General features: G+C 53.2%; 1 protein-coding gene across 2 annotated transcripts in view; it reads right to left on the reverse strand.

The window, feature by feature from the left end:
- Positions 1 to 15,477, reverse strand: part of SEC16B (SEC16 homolog B, endoplasmic reticulum export factor) — a 24,134-nt gene continuing 8,657 nt past the window's right edge. For both annotated transcript variants that reach the window (XM_077785290.2, XM_085586663.1), the window contains 18 exons: positions 14,167 to 14,302; positions 13,427 to 13,657; positions 12,684 to 12,781; positions 11,651 to 11,732; positions 11,418 to 11,535; positions 10,994 to 11,105; positions 10,704 to 10,809; positions 8,859 to 8,999; positions 5,893 to 6,006; positions 5,170 to 5,242; positions 2,870 to 3,121; positions 2,332 to 2,402; positions 1,928 to 2,047; positions 1,670 to 1,777; positions 779 to 860; positions 579 to 676; positions 415 to 483; positions 1 to 100 (listed from right to left, as the gene is read on the reverse strand). In XM_077785290.2, coding sequence (XP_077641416.2) covers positions 38 to 100; positions 415 to 483; positions 579 to 676; positions 779 to 860; positions 1,670 to 1,777; positions 1,928 to 2,047; positions 2,332 to 2,402; positions 2,870 to 3,121; positions 5,170 to 5,242; positions 5,893 to 6,006; positions 8,859 to 8,999; positions 10,704 to 10,809; positions 10,994 to 11,105; positions 11,418 to 11,535; positions 11,651 to 11,732; positions 12,684 to 12,781; positions 13,427 to 13,657; positions 14,167 to 14,302 — 2,074 coding nt within the window. In that variant the 3' untranslated portion in view covers positions 1 to 37. The remainder of the gene's footprint in view (positions 101 to 414; positions 484 to 578; positions 677 to 778; positions 861 to 1,669; positions 1,778 to 1,927; positions 2,048 to 2,331; positions 2,403 to 2,869; positions 3,122 to 5,169; positions 5,243 to 5,892; positions 6,007 to 8,858; positions 9,000 to 10,703; positions 10,810 to 10,993; positions 11,106 to 11,417; positions 11,536 to 11,650; positions 11,733 to 12,683; positions 12,782 to 13,426; positions 13,658 to 14,166; positions 14,303 to 15,477) is intronic.

The following is a 15,477-nucleotide window of genomic DNA, read 5'->3' on the forward strand; positions in this document are numbered from 1 at the left end:
TTTTGGTTAAAAAAACTTTGTGCGATTGGTGTCTGCCTCACAGTGGGTTGGGGTAGCGATGCCGGGAAAGCAGCCTGGGCTGGGTGGGTCGGGCAGGAAGCTGGGAAACACAGAGAGAGAGGTGGTGTGAGCAATGGGCTGTACCCCAAAATGTTGATTTGCCATCATCAGGATGCAACCACAACCATCCTCCTTACGTTTTGCTCATTCATCACACCCTATTGCTGTCCTCCCACAATTGATTTACATATAAAATACCCTTATTCCCAAAACTGGTATTACCTAAACACCCCTACCCATAGCAGTTCACCTGAAATCTGGCACCACCCCAAAATCCAGGACACTTCTCCTGCCCAAAATCACAAGCCACCCCGGGTCCCATGCAGCACCACTCCCTCAGGGAAATGCTCTCACCTGAGGGACCTGGGCAGGGTTGAAGAGAGGAATTGAAGCCAATGGTGGGAGAGGTCCGGGGTAGCCGGCCTGGAAGGACCAAAGAGAGAGAAAATCAACAGCCACCCCGAGCAGAGAGGTGTCCTGGACACCCCCATCACACAGGGATACACTTCCCTCCTCACCTGCTGTCCTGCTGACTGCCTTCCATCCTTCTCCCACGAGCCTTTCACCTCTGCAGACACTGGACTAACAGCAAAGGTACTCTCACCCTGCATTCCTCCTAGGGCCAGCAACCAAAACCAAAACCCAGCTTAAAATTAAGAGGAGAAACTTGTAAAAGGGTGATGGGGGAAAGAGTTGAGGGGAACTGTGTGGTATTTACCAGGATTTCTGGAGAGAGGCTGAGCCAAAGGGTTTGTCCCATCTGCCAGAGGGGCTATGGGTGGGGATGGTGACCTCTGCTCCTGAAATGACATCCACGCGCTTAGAGCAGAAGCTCCTTGAGCTGGGAGGAGACCTCTGCACCAGATATCACACTGGGCTTTTGGGGTACCCATTACTGCAGCCATCCTGCTGCACAGGTACCCCAGGAGCTGCAGGAAACACAGCCAAGGAGGGGCTACAGGGTCAGGGCAAGCAACTCGGGCCCAAAGCTAAATCATCTTGAGGGCTCAAAATCAGGCAGGAGGCTGGACACCAAGCCTGGGTACAGTGTGAGGGGCCAAGGTCCATGGGTCCCCTTCTGTTCTTCATCTCCTGCTAGTTTTAGAAGAATATCCCAACATTTTTTTGCTCTGGGACAGTAGATCATTCCCTACCAGGAAGAAATTTCCAGGGGAGGTTCTCGCTCCAAGCTCTGAGCCATCAGGGATGTGATGCCCTTAGGAGCCAGCTGGGTCTGGGATAACCACACATGGCTGCTTCCCCCTCACTGCTGCACTTCCAATTAAAGAAGTTTAGAAGTTTTCCCTTCTCTGCACCTCCTAAAACCTGCCAGAGCAGTGCTGCTCACAGCTGCTGTGTTCTGCTCCAATGGAGGGCAAGGGATCCCTGCAGAGTTTGCCAAGGGCTTGGATGATCTCATGGGTGAAAGAGGCTATATGAATTTACAGTTATTATTTATCAAGGATTCACTTCCAGGCTAAAAGGGCTCCCACACGGAATGGCCATGGCCCCTGCATGAGGACAGAGGGAGAAACAACGGGTGATGGGAAGATGTGTCACCCATTCTCCCTGCATGACACCAGGGACAGGATGGCATTTTGTCCCCTACCTGTGGTCCTGCTGTGGGAGAGTCTGAGCCTGTCTCAGACTCAGCTTTGGGAGAAGTTTCCTTGGTGGGTTTCGACCGAAACCAGCCAAACCACCTGAATCCAGAGCTCTGGGAAATGAAGGAACAGAGTGGAAAGGGATAAGAAGGGGTGAGAGGGTGGGTGCCAGGGTCCTCCAGGTGCCTGCTGGGAGTGGACAGCATTTTCCAGGGACAGGCAAGCTCAGTGCATGAGGCTCATGATGGCTCTGGCATGCTCACCTTGTCCTCCTCTGGCTCCATGGCCTCTACCTGCTCCTCGGCAGGATCCTCATCTGCACTGTCCCCCAGGGAGACAGTGGAGGTCTCCGAGGGAGTCCGAACCCTGGTCAGTAACTCCTCCTGCCATCAGACATGGAAGCTGCCACGTGCTGTCCCCACAGGAGCTGCACCAAGCATGGTCAGAGCCCCCCTGGGGACTGTTCCACAACCAGATTAGTGGGAAGCATCCCCAGGGATCCCCACATGCCTTGCACAGAAACAGCACCCAGAGCAGGACACAGCTTTCACCCAAGGGAACAACTGGCACCATGATGGGGGGATTCCATGCGAGTTCGGTGCATGGAAGGATGGGCCAAGACATCCCAGATCCAGCCAGGATGGCCTCTCTGGCCCCTCTGACTCACCTGCTCTGAGGGGAGGGTGGGCTGCACCCCTCCAGGGGACAGCCTGGCACCCCAGGGCTCCCCACCTTCTCCTGTGGAGCAGAGGGAAGGACACAGTCAAGGTTTGATCTGTGGAACTATGGATTTATCCATCAGAGGTATTTTCAGAGCTTGTACCATGCCCCTCTCCAGAGCACAACCATCCATGTGGTGGCCAAGATGTCCCCCAAGAGATGCCAAAGGCCATTCTGGTCCCTGCCCTGCCAGCACCAGGGAGTAAGCGGTGAGGCTGAACTGGTGCATCTCAAAGGCAACTTCTAAGGAAGAAATTTCTTGCTGTGAGGGTGGTAAAGCCTTGGCACAGGTTGCCCAAGGAAGCTGTGGCTGCCCCACCATCCCTGGAAGCACCCAAGGCCAGGCTGGATGGGGCCTGCTCTAGTGGAAGGTGTCCCTGCCCGTAGCAGGGAGGTGGAACTAGATGATCTTTAACAACCTTTCCCAACACAAACCATTCTGGGATTCTGTGATTTTGGCAGGGAAACAAGGCTGCAGCACTTACCTGCTGGCAGCGGTGTCTGTGGAGGGGGCTCAGCAGAATCCCCTCCCAGAGGGGCACGTGTCTCTTGGCCAGGCACAGGGGGCTGCAGGTCTCTCCCCACGCTGGGCAGCGGTGATGCCACGACCTGAGCAGGTGCTGGGGACCTGAGGGACACATCCTCCTGGGAGCTCTGTCCCTGGGATGGCACAGGCTCAAACCACTGGTCATACTGGTAGCTTTCACTCTGGGGAATCTCATTGCCAGGCTCTTCATCTGTCAAAAAAACCCCACACCTCAGGAGTTTACAGTGTTTGTGATGTTTATAATTCTATTGGGCTGTTGCACAGATTTATCCCCTTTTCCATTAAACATCAGCAGGAGCTGGGGGAGCGAGGAAAGGCTCCAGGGACCAGGCAAGGGAGGAGGTAGGACACAGCACAGCAATAGGAACCTTCCAGTGGTTTCAAGGAAGGTGGGCTGGGAAAGACAGGGGGAATTTTTTTTTAATCCTGGGAATGTACCTGAGGCTATAAATGAACTCAGAAAGGAAATGCTACGGAAGCAAAGGGGCCACAAGCAGCATGCACCAGCAGCTCAAAGGAGGCTGAGGTCTCCAGCCTTTTCCCCCACTCCTGCCTTCCTGCTGGACACCCTGAGCATGAAAGTTTCACCAGGTAGCTTTCATTCCTGTTCCACAGCAGCACCCACGGATGAGTTCCTTGCTTTAGGCAGATTTATTCAGGGTTGGGATTTTTTGTTTGAAAGGCAAGTTGAGCAAGCAGGATTTGTTTTATTTAACAGACACATTGGTCCCAGGTGTGTGTCCTGCTCATTCCAGCAACCTCCTGCCAGAAACACTGGGCACTGGGAAATTCCTCTCCCATTGCTGTGAGACATGGCAGGCAGGACCCAGATCCCATAGGGAAGGATTGCAGCACCTCTTGATGCAGTGCTATCAAACCCTTTTCTTTGCTGCCAGCATCACCTGCAGCCCACTCAGGATTAGTTTCACACCCATGAGCTGCTCCCACATGGCCTGGAGATGCTCAGGATCCACAAGGAGGAGGATGGATGCTCAAACTCATGCTGCCTGGCAAGCTCAGCTGGAACAAGTCAGGGAGGACCATGTGGATTCCAGCTTGGCACCTGATTTGGGCTTTGTCTTTCCAAGATGGATGGATTCAGCACCAAGCCAGCTTTCTCTGCGTGCAAGCCCCTCAGGTGGTGGCTCTGGATGGCCTTCACAATGAAGAAAAGGGCCAAGCACAGGGAAGGTGGGCTGTGGAGACCACATGGAGCAGACCTGGCTGCTTGGAGAAGCCAAGCCAATGGGATCATCATACCTGCAACTTCCTTCCAAGGAAGGAAGATCACAGTCTCAGCCATGATAGCAGCAGAAGGCAATCAGGATTGATGATCCTTTTTACTGCCTGGGAGAACCCTTTGAAAAGGAATTTGGCAGCAGCAGGGAAAGCTCATAGGAAGAAATGGCTTGAAGGAATTAGCTGTGTTTCATCCTGTCTGCACCAGCCTCTGCCCTCCACACTTCAGTGCCAGCATTCCCAGTAAAAGGCAGATCCAAGGAGCAGAGGGCTGTGTAGGAGCATCCTGCTGATGGAGGTGAATGTGAAGCAACACCTGACTTCTCCTCAGTGGGACATCCCGATGGATGACTGCCCAGCTGGGAAAGAAAAGCCCCATGCACTTCCCTTGCCACCAGGGCATGGTGGTGTCCCTCCTCTTGATGTCTCTGAGCCTTCTGGGTGGGCTGGCACAGGAGGGGACTCTTGGGGTCACCCAAGGGTGAAGCAAAGGGATCAAAGAGGCAGCAGGGAAGCAGAAATGCTGGGGCTTCAGCAACAGGCATCCTGCAGCCTGGCACACAGCAGGATGAGCTCCTTCCTGAATCCTTTGCTCTCTTAAGTGTGAAATCCCTTTAGTTCAGCTCCAGTTTGCACCCTCAGAGGACAGCCAGGGAATGGGGCTGTCTCCCCTGAGGCTCAGCTGGGAGGCTCATCCAGCACCCACTCTCAGCTCCTCTTCTCCTCCCACGGCACCCAGAGGGACCCCAAAGCTGTTGTAATTAGGCCAAATTACTCAGACTCTGTGTGAGGACATGAGCATCGAGCCCTTGCTTTGCAGCCCATGCCCGAGGCATGCATCCAGGCAGGAGCAGCCTTTCTGCTCTGTGGGGATGCAAGGAGTTACTGCTGGTAAAAAACTCCAGGGATAGGGAAGCTGCTTCCCAGCCCACGGCAGCACAGCTCCAGGCAGGGGGAGCCCACTGGGGAGCCCACAAGCTGCTGCTTTGTTTTATTTACCTGCTGTCGGCAGAACAGCACAGGGCAGCTCCAGCTGAGCGGGTGCCACCTCTGGAGGAAGATCATCTTCCACCTGCAGGGGGAAAACACAGTATTATTGATAGGAAAAAGGGTGGCACAAGACAAAAACTAAGGAAAGCATGAGGCCAATGCAATGGAAAGCAGAGTGCTCATGGATTTGGGCTCATAGCCCACCCCAGGCTGCAGGAGAGACCCACACCAGCATGGACACAGCTCTTTCCCAGTAAGCAGGAGGGGCTGCAGCACCCCTGGGAGCAGGCAGGAGGGGAAACGAGATGGGAAATGACACAAAACCAAAAGCAGATGTGAAATCTGAATGAAGAGCATTAATCCAAGAACCAGACCATAGTTAAAAGACCCCAGAGTTTATCCACAAGGTGACACCCCCACCAGTGACCTCTGCAATGTCCTCCCTGCAAAGGGAGACCATCACTCACCCACCAGCCCCTGCCTGCCCTCCTGGAGCCAAAACAAAGAGAGTTTTGCCCTTTGTGAAGCTCTGCAGCCCTCAGGCACTGCAAGCCCCTTGCTCCCACTGAATCTGCAGGTCCCAGAGCAGAGATCACATCTCGGAGCTCACAAGCCAGAGAAGAAGAACAGCTTTTGAACCTCCATCCCCTCGGCTTGGGAAGGGAAGAGGAGGAGGATGCTCCTGCAGACAAACCACAGCACAGAGCAGCTGTCCCACTGCATCCTCCTTACCTCCCACTCCCGGCAGCAGGCTCGGAGCTGCTCCAGCCAGTCGGGCTCCAGTGCCTGCTCCTGCTCTGGCATCTCCAGGAGCAGAGGGTCACAGAGCTTCAGCCTCTCAGCCAGCTGCAGAGCCAGGGGGACAGCAGGGATTAGCACACGTGTCAGATCCACAGGGATCCCTCGTGGCCAGGCACACGGGCTCGGGAAAACAGCATCATTTTGTAATATAGGGTTAAAATAACACCAGCCTCTTGTGCAGGATTTATTCCCTCTCCCATATCACCACAGAGGTGCTGGCCCATCCCTGGCCCCACAGACTCTGCAGGGCTGGCTCAGCACCTCCACAGAGATGCCAAAATACTGTGTCAAAGATGTTCCTCACATCAAAGAGACAGGTAACTATCACCATCCTTTCCCCCCTTGAAGAAAATGAGTGGCTTTAATCCCCCCTAACAGCCATGCTGGGGCACTGGCAGGTTTGCAGAACACACCACCAGAAGCCCTGGAAAGAGCCCAGCTCCCAGGGCAGTTCATAAGCTCCTCACCTACCCCATGAGGATGGATGGTAGTTGGTGTTTTTCTGATCTGCATTTACAAATCTCTGAGAAGATTTCACAGCCTCCCAGGCTTGTCCTGATGCTTGATGTCCTTACAGCTAAAGAGTATTTTCTTAATATCTAAGTGAAATCTTCCCTACTGCAAATTAAGCCTCTCTATCCCTGCTCCCATGGAAGCAGAGAGGAGCCAGGCAGCATCCCCCACGAGCAGCCTCCTGCATGCTGGAGGGCTGTTATCACATCCCTCATACCCCTTTCTCCCCCACCATATCTTGCCCAGAAGAAATAACCCTCAGGCCTTCTTCAGAGGTCATTTTCTTGTCAATCTCTTATCACCCAGCTCTCCACTCCCACACACACTCCAATTTAGCCATCTCCACATGCAGCAGCCCAAACAGGCCCCAGCCAAGACCCCTGAGACCCCAGCACAGGGGGATTATCACATCCTTGTCTCAGATATGCCAGTTGTACTCTCACAACCCAGAATAACACTATAACATTGGTGGAGTTTTTTTTTTTTCTTTTGTAACAGCATCCTGTTATGCTGCTACTCAGTATTTTTTCCATGCTCCACTATCTCCCCCAGGTTCCTCTCTGCAGTATTGCTGCTGTGTGTTTAATTTCTCCTGCAGAAGAGGGGTCTGTGCTGCCCTGGCTGCAGCCATCTCAGTGACTTGGGGCTCCAGCTCCCATCAATGGAGCAAGAGGCTCTTCTGGGGCAGCCCAGGAGTCCATGGTGAGATGCAGGGCTCTCTCTGCAGAGCTAATTCCCTGTCTGAAGGAGTGGTTTAGACAAGGATGCAGTTTTAACACAGCTGGGTGAGGGGAGCACTGCTGTTCATCCACATCTTTACTGAATTTTCTCTTGCTGATATCAGCCTCTGATCTAGTAGGAGGTGTCCCCCATGGCAGGGAAGTTTGAACTAGATGATTTCTAAGGTCTAACCCAAACCATTCTAGGATTCTTGGTGATTTCTCAAGTTTCCTCTGGCTACTTCATGCTTCCTTATCTTCAATGCTTTTTACAAGGCTTCCACCTTGATGCCTTCCACCAAAAGCCACCCAGAGGTGATTTTGCAGCTCAGCCACCTTCCACAGCCACACAAGACTCAGCTATTCCTTTCTGCAGCAGTCCCAAGCAGCGATTTCTTTCCATTCCTGAGCTTTTGAAACACAAACTCTAAACCAGCACAAAGCACACTTCCCAGGTCTGTGAGTTTACAGAGAGACAGGAGTTGCACAACTGGACCCCAGCTTGGGAGTGGGACTGGCCATGAGAGCAAAGTAACCCTGCAGCCAACCAGGAGCCTGCACTACCTACTGTCCCTTCTCTTTACAAACACACCTATGCTCATCCTAAATCAATCACAGGAAAAAGGAAATTATAAGCATGATTACTCCTAAATGGGAGGAATGTTTAATCCAAAAGTTTATGTGCACTTTGATCCAGTATTAATGAACCAGCACCTGGATGTATATCATCCCCAGCTTCAAAAGAGGGGAAGTCTTAATCAAACACTAATGTGTATCATAATTTGTAACACAGTCTAGAACATCAAAGACAAGAGCATCTACGAATGCACTAGTTTTTCAGATGAAAGTGTTTTCTCCCAGGAGAAGCATTATCCCCAGCAGAATGGCAGATCTAAAAGGCTGTTAGACAGCAAATAGGCTTCGATGAGGGGGTGAGGAAGCAGTGCCAGCCAACTTTTGGGTGAACTCAGCAGCACCCACTTCACACAGGCATCTTGCTGCCCCCTCCCCTCACAGCACCACGGCTTTAGTGCATTTCATAGCATCACAGAACGGTTTGGGGTTGGAAGGGACCTTAAAGCTCATCTTGTTCCAACACACCTGCCTTTTGCAGAGACACCTTCCACTAGACCAGGTTTCTCAAAGTCCCATCCAGCCTGGTCCTAAAAGCTGGAGGAAGGTGACTACCAGCCTCAGCACTGCCCTGGTCTTGTGAGAGCCTCACCTTCCCATGGGACCTGGGACACTTGGCCTCACCCCTCTGCTCAGGAATTAGAGGGGCTGCACTTGATGCTACAAAGTGGGCCATGCTCCCTCTCAGTGCCACCCCTCAGGAGGGAAAGAGGATTGTAGATGTGCTGAAGGAGAAATGCGCACTTAGACTTCACTTCTTAAGGCTGTGACATTTAGAAGTTTAGAAAACCCCACCAGACTTAGAAACATCCTTTTGTTTCCAAATAACTCTGCTCCTACTTGGCAGTCAACATAATACCTTTGTTTTCTACCCTAAATCCTCGGGGATTAGAAACCCTGTGGAAGTGTTGGCTTTGCCGTACTTGGCAACAAACCCTGGGGGGCTGCTCAGAGCTGCCAACCACTCCCACCCCAGCAGGTCCTGGTGGGTGTCACCCTGCCCAGGTCGGGGTGCAGGAGGCCCAGACTCACCCTCAGCACTTGCTGGGCCAGGATGGGGTGTGCAGCGGGGCCGTGGCGCAGGAGCGCGGAGCCGATGAGCTCGCAGTACTGCAGGGCCTGCGCTGGCAGCCCGTGCGCCGCCAGCCGGGAGGCGTAGAGCAGCTTGTACACCTGGCAGAGGGAAGCAGAGCAGCTTGGACACCTGGGAGAGGGAAGCAGAGCAGCCTGTACACCTGGCAGAGGGAAGCAGAGCAGCCTGTACACCTGGCAGAGGGAAGCAGAGCAGCTTGTACACCTGGCAGAGGGAAGCAGAGCAGCTTGTACACCTGGCAGAGGGAAGCAGAGCAGCTTGGATACCTGGCAGAGGGAAGCAGAGCAGCCTGGACACCTGGCAGAGGGAAGCAGAGCAGCCTGGACACCTGGGAGAGGGAAGCAGAGCAGCTTGTACACCTGGGAGAGGGAAGCAGAGCAGCCTGTACACCTGGCAGAGGGAAGCAGAGCAGCCTGTACACCTGGCAGAGGGAAGGAGAGCAGCCTGTACACCTGGGAGAGGGAAGCAGAGCAGCCTGGACACCTGGGAGAGGGAAGCAGAGCAGCCTGTACACCTGGCAGAGGGAAGCAGAGCACCCTGTACACCTGGGAGAGGGAAGCAGAGCAGCTTGTACACCTGGGAGAGGGAAGCAGAGCAGCTTGGATACCTGGCAGAGGGAAGCAGAGCAGCTTGGACACCTGGCAGAGGGAAGCAGAGCAGCTTGTACACCTTGGGAGAGGGAAGCAGAGCAGCCTGGACACCTGGGAGAGGGAAGCAGAGCAGCTTGGATACCTGGGAGAGGGAAGCACAGCAGCTTGGATACCTGGCAGAGGGAAGCAGAGCAGCTTGTACACCTGGCAGAGGGAAGCAGAGCAGCTTGGACACCTGGGAGAGGGAAGCAGAGCAGCTTGTACACCTGGCAGAGGGAAGCAGAGCAGCCTGTACACCTGGGAGAGGGAAGCAGAGCACCCTGTACACCTGGGAGAGGGAAGCAGAGCAGCCTGTACACCTGGCAGAGGGAAGCAGAGCAGCTTGGACACCTGGGAGAGGGAAGCAGAGCAGCTTGGACACCTGGGAGAGGGAAGCAGAGCAGCTTGGATACCTGGGAGAGGGAAGCAGAGCAGCTTGGATACCTGGGAGAGGGAAGCAGAGCAGCCTGTACACCTGGCAGAGGGAAGCAGAGCACCCTGTACACCTGGGAGAGGGAAGCAGAGCAGCCACGGGTGGCAGCAGGGAGATGGACATAGCTGTGGGTGCCCTGTGCCGTGGCACATCGCCCCGGCGTGACTCAGAGCAGCCTGGATCGTCCACCCAGAGGTCACTAGCAGCTTGAGGCCACTTCCACCCATCCCCATGGAAGCATCCAGCCCCCCCCTTCCTTGAACTAGGCAGCTTCAGAGAATCCTGGAATGGTTTGTGTTGGAAGGGACATTACAGCTTATGTAGTTCCAGCCCCCTGCCATGGCCAGGGACACCTCCCACTAGACCACATTGCTCCAAGCCCCATCCAGCCTGGCCTTGAACACTTCCAGGGATGTATTCATCCAAACCCATAGTGCCCAAGGCAGCAACAGCTGGGTGCTGCTTTGCAATAGGAAAAGCTCACCTGTTGTACAGAGAGCAGGGAGGCAATGAGAGCTCAGGAACCACTGATTAGACACACTGTACACCCCAAAACCTGCCCTGAATGAGTCCCTTGGCCAAGGCAACCTCCCCATCATTCCCAAACCCCAGTAAGGGGACAAGCCTCAGGAAAAGCTTGAATTCCAGGCTTCAGGGAGATGGGTGCATGTTTTGGGGGAAGTCTGAGCTCTGCACAAGATGTAGGTGAGCATATCCACTACCTGGAAAGGGAGCAGAAAGGATTCAGGCTGTCGTAGCTGCTGGCAGTACTCGAAGATTTCCATCCTCTGGATGGCCTCTGTCCTGGCAAACCTGGAAAACTCCTGGCTGCAGAGGAGAGGGGTGGGTCAGCGAGCAGGGGCAGAGCTCCCTCCCCAAACAGCCCCACACAGAGCATGCCTTAGCAGCAGGAAAAGCCCCGAGCAGGGACTGCTTCTGCATCAAAGTGAGATCCCAGGGATGGGGAAAATGTGGGACAGGTGACTCTGGCAAGAACCCCAGCCTTGCTCACCGGTGGCTGCTGCCCAGCAGGGCCATGCGATCTGCCTTTGATCCAAAGTAACCAAAAGGAACATCTGCCATCAGGTAGCAGAAATGAGCTGCTTCGACTGATCCCTTGCTGGCTGGATGGAAAAAGGCAAACAATTAGTCCTGAGGCATCACCCCAAGCTCACCCAAAAATACAAACCCAACCTCACTTTCCTGCCCACGCGGACCCTGATCCCTCCCTTGTCCCTGTTTTTTTATCTGTTTTCCCCAATTGCTGCTTTTTGTTTCAGGAGATTCCTGCTCAGTGGTAGAACTGGGTGAGCCTGAGCAGGGCGAGCTCCAGCTCTTGCAGGGTGCATAAAATCCCACCAGTGGGAGCAAGGCTCAGTCCCTGCAGTTACCCACACCTTCCCTGGGCCCAGCTGCTCCCACTGATCTCAGCTCACCCAAAGTGTCTCCCATGGTGACAATGGCTCGGTGGTTCAGCTCCATGTCTCCAACCTTGTTGGACAGCATCACAGCCAGGTGGGGCCTCCAGTCCCCCCACGTGGCATCCCCGCAGCACTGGAGGGAGAGGAGGAGAGCAAAGGTGAGCAGAGATGGTCACCAAAAGGTGTGTGTCACAGGCAGGTGACAGCACAGGGGAACACCTGCCAGGGCCAGCCTCTTGCTCACAGACCAGGGCTGCCTGAGGGATCCTTCCTGACATCAGCTGGAAGAGGGTCTGCAGTGGGTCGTTGGTGGCCAGTGTACTGGTGAACCTGTGAGGAGACAACAGAGAAGGGCTGCAGACCAGGACCCCAAACCTTCATTCACCTCCCAGAGCACAGCCCAAATGCCCTAGGAAACTGATGTCTCAAGGGGTTTCCCAGAGAATCCAAAAATGGATTGAGTTGGAGGGCACCTTCTAGTCCAACCTCCCTGCCATAGGCAGGGACACTTTCCACTAGATCAGGTTGCTCCAAGCCCTGTCCAACCTGGTCTTGGACACTTCCAGAGATGGAGCAGCCACAGCTGCTCTGAACAACCTGTGCCAGTGCCTCCCTACCCTCAGAGGGAAGAATTTCTTTGTAACATCTAATCTAAATCTACCCTCCTTTAGCTACAGCCATTCCTCCCTATCCTATCACTCCATGCCCTTGTAAATAGGAGGCAGAGAGGATCACCAGCCTCTGGGGGTGATGATCAGTATTACCTTCAGAGAAGGCAGGTCTCCAGGACAACACTGCATAAAACCTCCTTAAAAGGATTTGGGTTCCACAAGACAGAAAATTTCTGCTTAACTCTCCCTGAAGGGATCAACCCAATCCAGACTAAGTACATTAAATTCCACCAGAAAATTCTCATACGAGTGGGATGAACAGCTGGGACTAGACTGGATCACAGTGAAAATGGCTCAGCTCTCCCTGCCTCATGTCTGTCTTTGCTAGGGCAACATGGGCAAAGCCAAAGACTCAGAATAAATTAACCCTCCCTCTCCAGGGAATGGCTTTCCTCCTGCTTTCCAGCCCCCAACTTGATTTCTCCTGCCTGTTGGGAAGCCTGAAGGACTCAGGCCTGTTTGAATAGATGCCTTCTGTCCCCTTTCCCCCCTCTGGAAAGGCTCCAGCTGGAATCAATGCTCTTTTCCAATTCAGGAGGCACTGAAGGGATAGCAGGTTTGGAAAGCCAGGCATGGAACATCATGCCCTGGTTTAGCTTCTCCAACTTACCCGGTGAGGACCCAGCTGTACGTCCGAGGGTCCATCTTGCTAGAGAGGAACAGGGCATGGCCCCACAGCTGGTTTCTCATGGCCCAGACCAGAGCATCCTGCAGTTGAGGGGGAGAAGAAATAGGGTTTGCACCAACTCTGCTTCCCCCCTCCTCTTTCCCCCAGCTCAGAGAAGAGTCCCAATAACTGCTCTGGCTTTAATTAGCATCCTCCAAAAATCTATTCCAGGTCCATTTGTCTTTCTACCTTGAAAATTTACAAGAACTTGAACCTTCAAAGCAATGTTGTGTCCCCTAAATTTCCAGGTTTGTGCTGCCTGTTAGCTCTCAATATCATGGCATCCCATATCTGAGCACCCAATCTGCAACCCTCCTCTCTTCTCCTTCTGCCTTAAGTAATCCTGTGAGATCACATAGCTGCAAATGGGTCTGGAACAAGATAACCTTTAAGGTCCCTTCCAAAGCAAATCATTCTAGGACTCCAGGAAACTAAATGTGGTAGAAGTGCTGGTAAAAGCCTCTGCATCTCATCTTCACCTGGGCCCGCATCCCAGTTCCCAGTGGTGGGAAATCACTGCCAAAAGCCTTGTTGTACAAACACAGCTTGGAGGGTTCATCCCACAACCACAAATCACTTCTTGACCACCCTTCCCTTTAAAACCTGCCTGAAGAAGCCAACAAGTCCAAAAAAAAAAAAATCTAAAAATCTACAGCCCCACATCCTGGTTCCCACTCACCACTTACTTTCTTCCTGCCATAGTAGAGGAGCTTGGTGAACTTCTCCACTATCTGTGCCTGCGTCTCCACGACGGGCGGGACCTCGCCGGTGATGAGGTCCAGCGCGCCCGGCTGGCGCGACGCCCACTCGTCGTCCGCCAGGCCCACCAGGCTGGGCACGGGCTCCTGCCTCTTGTACTTGTCCTGGCGCCTGCAGTCCTGCATCAGCAGCTCGGCCGTGTCCGAGCCCACCATGGACTGGGAAAGGGAAGGAATGAGCCACCTGGAGCCTGCCCCACCAGCAAAGGCTGAGGGCACTTCCAGTCTGCCCCTTTGTACAGCTGCATCCTCATCCCAGCACGTGCCCCAAACAAGACCAGCTTTGGCCAACAGCACGGGGAGTTGGAAGGGAAAGGACTCAGCACAATTAGGAAGACCTTCACAACATTCCCTCTGACAAACTTATCTATCCACCTGCTTCCAACAAGCAGCTGCAGACTGGATTGGGTGGATTTCAGTGGATTAAGGGAATGGCTCCCTTTTAAGCATCTCCATGAAGGTGGCACCAGGCCCCTCCATTGGGCTGTTGGCAGTCCGCAAGGATAAAAAGCAATCACAGAGAAGGATTTGACTGAGGAATGAAAATCAGATCCTCTTAAGGTACACACCTTCCCCCAAGAAACAGCAACTGGATCAAGAGGTACCTAAGGGACATATTGTCTCATTTCCAAGATCAAAAGTGTCATCCCCTTCCATGGGATACCTACCCCATTCTGCCGGCAGAGGAGGACTAGGAGTTTCCAGAGGAGAGAGGAATCTCTGCCCCTCTGTGTTGAGAGATCACAGCCTGTGGTTATCTTCTGCTGGCAAAATGTCATCACATCCACCTTGTGCAGGTCTTCCCTACAGCAGCAGAAAGAAGCATCAAAGAAAGCCAAGGCAAAGAAACCTAGGGCATCATTCAGGCTCAGTCCCCAGGTTCACTGATGGGGATGCCAAAGATTCAAAGCAAGAGCTGGAGGAAAGAAGACCCCCAGGACCAGTGACTACTTTTAAGTTCAAACACATTCAAATTTATTGTGACTCTTAGCAGATCTCTGCGTTTCAGGGATGCAAAGTACATTTCAAACCCACTCTTTGCCCTCCTGATAATACTTTCCTCCATCCATCTGCAACAAAACAGTTTGGATTTGCTGTGCTGCCATGACATCCATGGATGTCCACGGCTGCAGAAGCAGGCACAATCTGTGGTGGAGGCAGAGTGGAGGGTCACTTGTGTGACCACAGAAACCCTTAAGCTATGTGCAAGCCAGGCAGAAGTGCTGCCATGCAATAAAATAAAGTGAGAAAGAAAGAGTGGATGAAACAGAGAGGGAAACTGCAGGTAGAGATGTTGATCCTGACTTGGTCATTCCAACATATTATATAGAGATTCCCAATGCACCCTTTGGCACAAGTGTTAACCCAGGATCACAGCATGGTCTGGGGGTTGAAAGAGAGCTTAAAGCTCATCTAGTTCAACCCCCCCTGCTATGGGCAGGGACACCTTCCACTAGACCAAGCCCTGTCCAATTTGGCCTTGAACACTTCCAGGGGCAGAGCATCCACCACTTCTCTGGGCAGCCTGAAGCCTCACTACCCTCACAGGGAAGGATTTCTTCCATATATCCAACCTAAAGTTCCCCTGTTTCAATTTGCACACACTGCCCTTTGTCCTGTCTCTACAGTTCCTGACAATGAGACCTTCTCTGGCTTCCTTGTAGTCATTTCAGATACTGGAAGGTGCTGTGATGTCTCCACACAACCTTCTCTTCTCCAGCCCCAACTTCCTCAGCCTGTCTCCATATGGAGGCTGCTCCAGTCCCTTTATCCTCCTCTGGACTTGCTCCAACAATTCCATGTCCTTCTTATGCTGGTGGCACCAGAACTGTTTGCAGCACTCAAGGTGGGTCTCACAAGAGCTCACAAGGGAAGCTCCATATATTCCAGATATTCCACACAGCTTTTGTGTATGCACAGCCCTTTTGCTTGGAAAATGGTTTTCCCCCTTCTCTCCCTGCTTTGGTTGGGAGTGGTCA

The sequence above is a fragment of the Lonchura striata genome, chromosome 8, assembly GCF_050655825.1.
Source record: "Lonchura striata isolate lonStrDom1 chromosome 8, ASM5065582v1, whole genome shotgun sequence".
NCBI lineage: Eukaryota > Metazoa > Chordata > Aves > Passeriformes > Estrildidae > Lonchura > Lonchura striata.